Source organism: Apostichopus japonicus, chromosome 17 (assembly GCF_037975245.1).
Source record: "Apostichopus japonicus isolate 1M-3 chromosome 17, ASM3797524v1, whole genome shotgun sequence".
Classification (NCBI taxonomy): Eukaryota; Metazoa; Echinodermata; class Holothuroidea; order Aspidochirotida; family Stichopodidae; genus Apostichopus; species Apostichopus japonicus.
The window spans coordinates 7,710,473-7,722,682 of record NC_092577.1 but is presented as its reverse complement, the minus strand read 5'-3'; the positions used below and the strand labels follow the sequence as shown (position 1 = coordinate 7,722,682).

The 12,210-nt window shown below is 37.9% G+C and overlaps 1 protein-coding gene across 1 annotated transcript in view; it reads left to right on the top strand.

Annotated features, from left to right (window-relative positions):
• LOC139985121 (NLR family CARD domain-containing protein 4-like) overlaps positions 1–12,210 on the top strand; it is a 101,344-nt gene that overhangs the window by 55,787 nt on the left and 33,347 nt on the right. The window contains exon 5 of the mRNA XM_071999347.1: positions 6,962–7,038. Coding sequence (XP_071855448.1) covers positions 6,962–7,038 — 77 coding nt within the window. The remainder of the gene's footprint in view (positions 1–6,961; positions 7,039–12,210) is intronic.

Below are 12,210 nucleotides of genomic sequence, written 5' to 3'. Positions count from 1 at the left end.
AAATAAATACTAAAAAATGATAAATGAAAAGGTTAAATAGAACTGAAGCGTGCATCCTGACTGCTCGCAACATATAATACCGTTGACTAGCCAACATAATTTGTTCAGCCTACTGTGACTGTACGTTTGAAGGTCTAGCCTTGCTTATTCAATATCACAAAGCCTACCCATTTAGATTCACATGGGAAATTACAGGAAATCTTTACCAAATGAGTGTAGACTTCAAATAAACTATTAAGACTTATAGTTCCAGCATTTGTTTGGGAATAAATTAGAAGATTATGTGCCACTGTTCAATCTAGCCCAATACACACATAACACATTGTTAATTGGTGTTAGAATGCACACTTTAGTGTTGAGAATGCACTGCAGTACCCAGTAGAAGCCTATAGGCTACTCACCGTCATTGCACTTGTGTATTGCGAAACGCCAGCGTGACAAGGGTAGCGTTACACTAACCATAATACAGTACTAGTGCCAGTGGCCTAACAATTAACTTTAATTTTACCTTCAAGTTAAAGGAATAACAGGTAGGCCGATGATGGCAGTTAATACCTCCATTCTTCTAAAGACCTTCTTGGGTGATTTACGGTTGAAAGTTGCTTAGAGTGATCGTATGAAACTATGCCAAGTCCAGCAAGCTGCCGTTGCCTCTCGGTTTCCAAATTGAAGTGAATCGAATTGGGTTAAAATACATTAGTCCGTCGACACCGACTAAGCTACGATTATGGCGTAAATCGGGTGTCCGTATCGTTCTTAGTCCATGGGTTAAAATACCTTAGTCCGTCGCCACCGACTAAGCTGTGATTATATTTTCCTTAGTCAGTGTAAACTGACTAAGAAGCAGCGATGAAACGAAGATTTTTGCTAGTTCGTGTGCATTGACTAACGTTACAGACTAATTTAACGTTAGTCCGTGGCAATATTGACTAGTTTATTTTTTCAGTGTAGATAACACATTATTGTGTAGCTCTCAATTTAATTATTGGTAGTAGTGAGTGATTGTATATTTAATAAAAATATGTTTTATGATTCCGATTGTTTAGCTGCAGTCTTGTTATTACGGTATTAAACGCTTTGCATAAACGGACACTGCTGGATCGTTAGCATCGTGTGTTACACAGTTTAATTTTATTGAATTTGTTTGACTGTTTAACAGGAACACAAAATACAGGGTGATTAATTTCGTATTGAGAATAACATTATGCGTGTCAAACAATGAGCTAAACAATTATCATAGGATGGTTAATAAAAAACCGTATTGAATATTTATTTTGAGTATAACACATTGTGCGAGCTTAGTAGAAAACTCAAAAAATGAAAGCTTAATAGCATCCAATCAAACCTGCGATATTAAATGTAGTTCCCGGAATCAACATAATGCAATTAGCTATTATCGTTATCGCCCTCAGTTTAGGTCTAAATGTTGCACAATATTTAATATAAAACAATGTATTTTTTTGTGAGATAAATTTAATATAGGGTGTGAAGAAGCCGAGAATAATGATCCAATAAGTCATGACAGCTGAACTTGAAGAAAGGCCATACTGTATCTTTCCATTCTTCACACAAAATATGATAAAATAGTACTCTTCGTTAAATGTCCAGTGATCTCTCTCGATATTGATACAAAGATTGGAATGAATTACAAACGCTTATGTAATATACTTCTAACCGATATTGGTTGTTTCTCCCAAGTTTGACACTTACACCGTCACTGTATAAAACATTTGACATTATTTAGAGTTGACTTTACTGATATTTAACCAGTCACGTGACCAGCCTCATTGGTGTGAGGGGAAAGCCTCGTCTTTCGTCCTCGTCTTAATAGCCAGATAAGCTTTTTTTAGGCTTACATTGATATGACTTTTCACAACACTATAAAGTGTTTACCCTTTCTTACATTGTTTTCTTTGAAAGTGAGGGGCGTGGGTCCAAATATGGCTTGCGTCCGTAGGGAGGGATCTAAACAGGGAGACCCCTTTTATGAATAAAATAACCTTAAATTATTATTTGTCAATGTTGTAGCAGCGGACAGGTTGACACAAGAACGTTTTGTTCGAAAAAATATAAATTATTTAAAGTTCATCAATATTTCTTTTATATGGCATATCTGTGTACATTGAGTTGATGTGTCCGCTATGGCCCTTACTTCATATAAATATTAGTGAAATATTTTAAAGCGCTTCTTTCAGCCACTCAGTGAATAAATACAGAAAACAAACGATTGTAAAGAAAAAAAAAGCTTTTACATTAAAACAAACTTGCAACTGTTTGGTAAATATATATTTATTATGCTAAATAGATACAAGGTACGTAACCTATATATATATATATATTCTTTACATTAGCCAGAGTGATGTTTTACTTAGAGCTGTGCAATACATGTATAAGGTAGGATGATACTAATAGCCCGGTAGCCCAGTGCACTTTGATCAAACGAACGAGGTACCAATATCTGAGTATTGGAACATTTGGGGAAAAACCCAGTATATCCAAAAGTGAATGTCTGCCTGGGTCCCTCTGCTGCATGTGGCCCCTGGAGCCGGTTAAAGGGGGCCCAAAAATGCATTTGATCAAACGAACGAGGTACCACTTGAAACCAATGTCAACTTAATGCATGAATGCCACATAGTACTGAATGGCCCATGCCAGGCAAATTTTCTGCTGCAAAGGGCCCGTCAGGCGCCCCCAAATATGGCCCAATTGTCCATTATCGTAGCATTGACCCAGATTAAATATGCAGGTTACCACTCAAAACTGGTTTGGAACGCTCGGGTTAATCTTACAGACTATGAAAATCATCCTGCCAGACAATTTTCTGCTGCAAAGGGCCAGCCAGACGCCCAAAAGAGCCCTTAAAAATTCATTTTATCAAACGAACAAGGTACCACTTGAAACCAATGTCAACTTAATGCATGAATGCCACAAAGTACTGAATGGCCAATGCCAGACAAATTTTCTGCTGCCAAGGGCCCGCCAGACGCCCCCAAATATGGCCCAAATGCCCATTATCGTAGCATTGACCCAGATTAAATATGCAAGGTACCACTCAAAACCGGTTTGGAATGTTGGGGTTGATCTTAAAGACTATGGAAATCATCATTCCAGACAAATTTTCTGCTACAAAGGGGCCAACAGAAACACTATAAAAAGGGCCCCCAAATAGGCTATGATCAATCATAGCTGGTACCACACAAAACCAATATCAAATGAAAAGGTACTTTCCACAAAGTAAAGAACTGCCAATGTATGACAAATTTTCTTCTGCATAGGTCCTACCAGATAGAAAGAATAGGTGGCCCAATGCGGCCCTATATGGGCCTAATGAATTGTGTATTGAGGCAGACTATATGTGCCTTGTGACATGACATCTGTAACATTCCACAAAGTAAAGAAATGCCAATGCAATACAAAATTTCTTCTGCAAAGGGCCCACCACATGTAACAAAAATGATGCAGTTTAAATAGTTAATATACCACAAGAAACCAATCTATAACAACCAAGAACATCCTGAATTAACTGTTGTAACTGTTGTATAAAAGAAACTTTTACATCTAACAAACACAGGAAAAGTGGAATATTAATCGATAGAGCAAATATATCCTGCCAATCAGTTTTTATTTTTTTAACTTTGAATTTGAATGGAAGAAAGTATCATCAGTCATTGTCAATGCATCCTTTTATTATTAGCAAGAGCATTTCTTCTCTGTGGGCGATGACCTTAGACTCTTTTAGGTGCTAAACAATGTAACATCTTTAGGTAAAATTACAGTAGATAGTATCGAAAACATTATTAAACAAATGTCGCTTGTTATAATTTATCATTCATGAGTCTTTACTTGATTAGACCTATTGGTACATAGCAAAATTGCAAGAATCATTTGTTAACGTTAATTGTTGAATAGGAAAGTGAGTAAATTCCTAAGTTAGTAAAACATTGCAAAATGATTTACATGTATGCCTACCTTGTGAGATGATCCCGCATGGTGAATCTCCGGAATTTCATCCACCTCCATATCGGAAATCAATTACTTTGCCCAATCTTTCATCCAGTAGATATACAAGTCATGTACATTACAGATACCAGGCAAGAGTTAATCAACTCTTTCTCAGAGTGATAGAATTATAACGTGGGGAACTGTAATTCTTGCCCAGACCAGCAAATTCCAAAATATTTAGAGGCTTAGGTGAAAGGGTTATCTTTATTTTGCTTAGAGCAGGGAATAGCTAAATAAGATAAAACACTGGTCTTAAAACACTGGTCTTGTGTACATTAACTCCATTGTGGTTTGAGTATAGATAAGAGGAACATAAGGAGAGGGATTGACATACAATTAGTGAGATTTATCTTGTGAAAGGAGGGAGTAGCCTACAGCAGATATTCTGTAAGTTGTGTTTTGGGAGAAACAGGCAAACTGTTTGCTAATTACAATATGTTGTGTTACCATGGTAACCTTTTTTTAGCTGTTGCTTAAAATCCAGTCATATAATCTTGAGTAGAATTTGGATATATATTGTCACCACTTTTATGTAGTATACTATATGTTTTTTTTTCTTAAACCAATTTATGCTGGATATGATATAATCATGAGCTTGAAATGTCATGTTACAAGGCACGTATATAGTCTGTATCAATATCCAATTCTTTAGACTCATATATAGGGCCACATTGGGCCACTTTGGGCCACCTATTCTTTCTATCTGGTGGGACCCACGCAGAAGAAATTCTGTCTTGCATCTTGTAGAATCAATCTTGGTATCGATATCTCAACGGGGACTTCTAAACCGACGTTAACCCGAGACCAGCGTGTCATCATAAGGAATATACCAGAACAATCGTGTATCATAACATTCTGACACGGTAACCCGACCTAATTTCTCAAATATTGATTTATCACGTTGGCAATTTCAAATACTTTCTATATTATAACATTAGGTTCCTCACTAGTAGTGACTAGCGTTAGGCTACAATGGGCCCTCGTAACAGTATGAACATTATCCTTTTCTTAGATTTTGAAGTGAACAACATATTACCAGGGCTGTCAAATATTCTTTTCACAGAATACATACTGGTTTTAGTATTAAGGTCTCGGCATTTGGTTTAGTTAAGACAGACTGAAAAACAGCTTAGCTTGATGAGTCGCCATATTGTAAGGAGAGGGTGATATTTACAACGCATATCTCCTTTAACAACATTTATGTATTTTACCAAACTCTTAGCAATCATAACAATCATAATGAATAATACTATGCTACCACAAAAGTTCAAGGTTTCACACCCTCCCTCTACCCCTACCACCAGTCTGGTTAATTCATATCGGCCAGATGCCAGATGTGTGTGTGGTCGATCTTTAATGGTTTTTGCCAGAAAATCATAACATTTTTAATGATATGACCAAAACAAAATCGGATTGCTGAAAAAGAGGTAAAACGATTGTTGTAAAATCCCCACATGTCACACCACAATCCATATATTTTTGGTCTATTTACTTGTAGGTTAAGTCACCAGTATAAATACACTTAGTGTAGAATTCACTGCAAATGTTTGCGATGATACCGTCCATTTACCGTGTCAAGGGCGACAAAGCCATGCAAGAGGTGTGTGTGTGGGTTAGGGGTGGGGGTTGATTGGGCACATGCTTTGCCACTATCCTGATAACCCTGGAAAGTGGCCTCCGTTTTTTAATGGAAATTACCAGTTGCCAACTTTGTAATTAAAAGTTCTCCCTTGTCGTTGTGTTTTTGTAACAAGTGCATTCATGTCTAAAACATTGCTATAAAAAAATTATAATGATAAAACATGCAGTTCAAAAGTACCGGTATAAAGAAACTTTTTGTTGAAAACATTAAAATATTTTAATTTGTGAAGATGAACGCACAGAGTATTCATTTTGAGATTATTAACATAATGTCAGAGGCTAATGGTTTCTTGCGTAAAATCAAAGTCACATGCTCCACTGCCCCTCAGTGTTTGTTCTTTCATTAAACATTTCTTTTGCAAATCAACAAAGATCGCGTTATAGTGTGGTTCTTAATAAAATATGACCAGGAAGTTGTATGAAGGAAGTCTGATATTTGGGACAGATGCAGTTCTTCACTGAGAACATCGTTCAATAGAAAGATTCGATTGTGTAATGGTATGGTTAAATACATTCTTTTCAACTCCACAAAAATGTTAGAAGTTTGTACAATTTCATTAAGATCAATGACAACAAAAAAATGCGTGCAATCTTATAACATTATTAAAGGGCGATAACGAATACATACGTAATAATAAGGAATCTTGGTACATTTGCCTTGTTCATGTTATTGCAACATTTTGTGTTAACCTTTTTACTGAAATCACCCGGGAGGATCAGCTGTTTCGTCCAGTAAAGAATGTTGCTATGTCCTCGACCCTCCTACACCTCTCCATTCCATTCTTCCTCCGTTTCAGTACAAGTATTTGCAGGTTTGTCATCCCGCCATTACATCGAAAAATGTTACTTGTAGCATCTTAAAACTATTTTGAGATTAAGAAACAATAATTTAGTTTCATTATTTCTAGATTTATATTTTACCAGTGAACTCTAACATTTTGAGTGATTTATGTCAACTTTATCACTTTAGTTATGTCCAATACGTAGTGCCTGTATTATGCGCCGGTACTTTCTTGCCGTACAAGCGAAGCGCCACCAGTAGGAATGGGTGGCTTCAGTATATGTCGCATGACGTCATTCTCCCTACTTCAATTCTATGATCCATTCTAATTTATTTTTCGTGGGATCGTTGAAACACAAGACTTGTGATTATAATTAATTCTGATCAGAATGATTAATCAGATGTGATTTATTTCCTTGCTATTTGTTGTTTACTTTGTTTATCTTCATTGATTTGGTAAACAATAAACCTGACTAGGAGGACATTCCTCTACGTCATCTACATCTTACATGATAATTACTCTACCTCTCTCTATAGGTTTGATTCATACTATCTGCCAGACACTATTCCGGTTGGATCCATTCCATCATCCTTAAAGTCAAGAAACGTGAAAGGTATTGTCACAATGACGTCATTATGGACACATTTCAAATTTCTTACATTTATTTAAAGGCTTTACCAACCAGCCAACTTTGTGAATTTATTTTGACATGTAGAGTGTTGTTGATTCACATACAAGAGCAGGCGCGGCGGAACGGAAAAATTATTGGGGGGCTAATGTGTGGAGACTATCTAAGCAGAGCGCCACCATCGGTTGGCGCGGAGCGTACACGAAAATTTTGGGTTTTTCAAACCCCCCAGATGGCCGGAAACGGCACTTCCCGAGTGTTTTATGCTGCGAATACCTAGCCCTAAAATATGGGTCTCAAGCCTGCAATTTCTCAGATTGCACGTAAAAGTCTGTAAAAACATTGTAATTTGTATATTCGATGGTGTTTTAAGAGAGTAGCTATAACTCGTAGTGTACTCGCAAAGACGTTTTTGAGTGTATAATAGCAGTGGCGGAGCTAGGGGTATTGGTCAGGGGGGGGGGGGCAAGAATGGTCTGTAGGGGCGCTTTCGACACTATCTAAGCAGAGCGCCACCACAGGTTGGCGCGGAGCGTACAGAAAGTTTTTGAGTAAAGATACTCTATAGATTGCAGGAAATGACCCTTTCCGGGCCTTGCTAATTTGCAGATAAACGGAGAATAAATAGGTTTCGTCGCCATTTTGTCGGAAAATTACACCAACAGAATATGACAAATGTTAATAGGTATATGAGAGGGCAATAAAATAGTCAATAATCGCGAATAAGTAAAAAGTAGTGAAAAGCTGAAAAGGGCGCCAGCAGTCCATTTGAGTCCGTCAGGGGGGGGGGGGGCATCCGCCCTTGACTGTATATATGGACGATCCGCCACTAAGTAAGGGGATGTTGGAGAACTGGCTGAAATGAGGCAAGTCATTGGCCTGCTTTCTAGTCACTTTGCCCAACAACCATTTCGCCCAACTGCCATTTCGCCCAACCAGCCTGGTCATTTCGCCCAACCAGCCTGGTCATTTCGCCCAACCATCATAATAGTTTCGCCCAACCAGCATGGTCATTTCGCCCAACCGTGTTGGTCATTTCGCCCAACCTTATTTTTACTTATCAGTCAGAATAATATTACTTTTTCTTTTCCACTAGTTCAATTTGATATATTTTGGGTTAGGTTACTTCGTAATAGGTAAATAAAAAAGTGCGGTCCGCTTGATATCGATCGGAGTCTGAGCAGTTATTTCGGGTATAATGAGAGGATTACACTACTTTAGGCATTTACGCATACAATGGAAGTTATATTATTCTACAAACACAGGGGATTCGGTCTTCATAAAAACCTATCAAACATAACCCCTAAAACACTGATCCATCCTACTGACTAACAATTCCCGAACGTTTCCTTATTAAATTGAAAAAAAATATATAACCCGTCCGTAATATTGAAGTACTATATTTAATCAATGTAACCACTATATCAATGTAACCACATATGTAATCACATATGTAGGCCTAATCAATTTAACCACGACTTCAAGTTTCCTTAATACTCGGTTCGTATCCCGTAACGTTAACAATTCCCGAACGTTTACTATCAAACCTATCAAACCTAAACCCTTAAACACTGATCCATCCTCAAGGTTCCTTAATATTCGGTTCGTATCCTGTATCGTTAAAAATCCCCGAACGTTTCCTTACTAAAGTTGTACAAAGTAAAGGACTTCAAGTTTCCTTAATATTCCTTCATATTCGAACGTCTACTATGAAACCTAACCCCTAACACACTGATCGATCCTCAAGTTTCCGTAATATTCGATTCGTATCATGTAACGTTAACAATTCCCGAACGTTTCCTTTTGAAGTATCATATTTAATCAAGGTTGGGCGAAATGACCAGGCTGGTTGGGCGAAATGACCAGGCTGGTTGGGCGAAATGACCAGGCTGGTTGGGCGAAATGGTAAGGTTGGGCGAAATGGCATTTGTGCGAAATGGTTGTTAGGCGAAGTGTCCTGCTTCCATTGGGCTTAAGACGAAGTTGTGTTACGCTTACCGGTACTCACACTCACTGCATCCACTTTTCACAGGGCGTGAAGACGCGGTTGGGGTGACAATGTGGTCTATAGCCAGGTGACGGGCCGAGGGTCCCCCAGCAATTACTAAAATTATTACACCTATATAGTATACGTGTGCATCGGACAGATCGACAAGTATGCATTGAAAAATGGGCAGATGCACGTTTCGGAGCCTTGGTAAATATTGGGGTGCTTATCATGCATTTGCCCCCTCAACTTTTTCATTGGGGGCTGAGCCCCCCCAAGCCCCCCCGGTTCCGCCGCCACTGTACAAGAGAGTAATGGATCAGTAACACATGATTGCAATTTTAAAGGAAGGAGACACCCAAAACAGAGTATTGTATTAGTAAACAACAAATCGAATAATAGAGATGGAACAACGCTTAATATTGCTAAGCTTGGTTGATTTAAAAGATAAGTCATATTGCTTACATATCGCTCTTTCGAAATCACTGCTCTATAAAATGTTTTTGAGAGTAGCAATCAAATCAACTGATGCTTTAAATCTCTTTCCGAAAAATAGGTATCATATACACTTTGGGCAACTTAATAACACTGCGATAATTATTGTGTAAAGTTCTGAAGTAATGTTGTGCCCCTCGGAGTCGGTCAACCGAATACCCCCCACCCCCCCCACCCCCCCCCCCCGAAAAGCACACATATTTAAACAAATCCACACTTCCGCTTAAAGCCTTTCTTCCAATCTGAATTGCAGAATAACGCCGCAAAGTGTAACTTAATTCTTTTACAAGTTCTGCAAACGAAGTTTTTGTTTCTCTGAAATTGCTGCAAAGTGTATTACAACATAAACGAAAGCAAAGCAGAGACCAAACATGTATCGGAACTGTTTGTACTAGATGTACCGTAATAGGAATATTCTAATGTGTAGCATTACCATAAAGACTTTATAAAGGCAAAAATAAGACACTCGTTCTGCAGTGTTGTACAGGAACAGAGGGTCGTCAAAGCCGACATCATATATGGGGAGGAGGGTGAGGGGGTCTGTGGTACTTTCCAGGAAAAGGGGAAGTTTATACTTCAAATGATACCTTTGAGGTATAGTTTGACTTAAATTATGTCCAATATCTAAGTCGAAACGCAACATTGTGCTATAACTACTCTGAGTTAGTTTGAAATGCGTGGTAGTGTTTTTTTTTTGAGGGGGGGGGGGACATCCCATCGTTACCGCGATTGGCGCTTGACAAGAGTGAAATCTATATCTATTGGGGAAATTAACATCCATGCATGATTTGCCTAAACAAATTTTAGTATGAATAAAAAGTGGGTAATGATATGAAGGAAAACATTTAGAATTATATGTGAATTTATAACCATATTCTATAGAGGAATTAAGGTACTGAGGTATACAATGTTGTGTCACTCATTAACTGTTCCAGAACGGGCACTTATTTCTTTTGTTTCACATAGTTGTCATGGCAACCCAGCAGAAACTGAGTTAAATTATCAGTAGACATTTAATTACATATTTTCCTCATTATATGGACATATTTGTAAATCGAAGAATAAAATCCATGCATGGTTTGCCTTAAAAAAAATAATAGTATAAATAAAAGTGGGTAATGATATGAGGGAAAGCAATTAGAATTATATGTAAATTTAAAACAATATTTTATTTATTTGTACACTTATAGTGGAGCACGGAGGTATACAATGGTGTGTCACTCATTAACTGCTCCAGAACGGGCACCTATTGTTTTGTTTCACATAGTTGTCATGGCAACCAAGCAGAAACTGAGTAAAATTATCAGTAGACAAATATATTTTCCTTATCATATGGACATATTTGTAAATCGTTAAGTTAAGAGTGAACGTCTAGTGAGACTTACATGATACTGAAAGAGTTCTTTGCTTACACTAACGCTGTACTTGGAAACAGGAAAATAGAAATTCACTATTATCATTCGAGAACGCGACCCCATAGGTATAAAAAAACAGTGGTATGGGTGTCACACCGCTCGGTCTCAAATTGATGCCAAGTCGGTTGACAAATTGAAGATAAATTTATCATGGTCGCACACTTAAGAAAGTAAGAGTTATAATACAAAAAACGAAGAAAGGAAAACAGAATCGTTTGTCTGTTACTCCCTTACGTCTATATTTCCCCAAATTTGGATAATATTAGGTAAATAAAATGCAGCAGATTTCTGATGCTTGGCTCCACCCCTTCATCAGGGCCTTGCACTTCAATCCGCTGAAAATTGAGCACTTCTCACAATAGCTGCAGCGTAAGTCCAACGGATCCCCACCAGCTTGCTTGGAATACATTCTAGAGAAATATCATTTATTTATAACATGTGGTCTCAGAGGCGCTTCCCCTTTTGGAACCAACCAGTGCTTCAAATATGTTCCAGAGAAATTTAATTCCTCTATCGCGGTTGTTGTGGTTGGACTCGCTATAAGAGAACAAGAAATATTAGAAATGCTGCTTTTTCACTGGCGTTAGCCTCTCGACCCGCTTCCGGGCTCTGAGAAACGTTCTGTATAAAGTTGAGGGTAAGCTTCTTCCTGACAACTATTTCTCAAAATTCTGCAGCTTCTGTGGATTTCGCATCGCACCCTTTGATAACATTAAACAATCAAAGTAAAATATGTAATTGACATTTTTTGGTCTGTAAATCTGCAAAGCGAAATGCATAAAAAAGGCTTTATTTTGGATCTGATAAGTATTAGTTGCATTTTCAAGCTATTGTAACCGAACTTGCGTAGTATTGAAACTTTGAAAGCTATTATTTAAGCTGTATTAACTGTTTAAGTAATGTTATAATTCTTTGCCGGGAAATCCCCGTTATCCTCCTAAGTTGTTTACTATGACGTAAGCAATTGTGACCTTTCGGTCCCCGGAAGACTGGTGACCGCAACTCTGAGGCGGTGTACTTTGAAGTAGAACATTCTCGTGCGCGTTAATCCATTGTTCAGGCTAGTATAAAAGGAACTGATGGTACGTGCAGCGTGGGACTCTTTGACAAAATCTCTCAAGACGTCTACGTACGGTACGTTATCATATCATTTACTATTATCCAGGTAGGAAGGTTTCTCTAATACCACGGCACCGTGTATAACTAACCGTTCGTAGATATTGTAAGCGCTCAGAATATTATTGAATACATTTGTGAGTT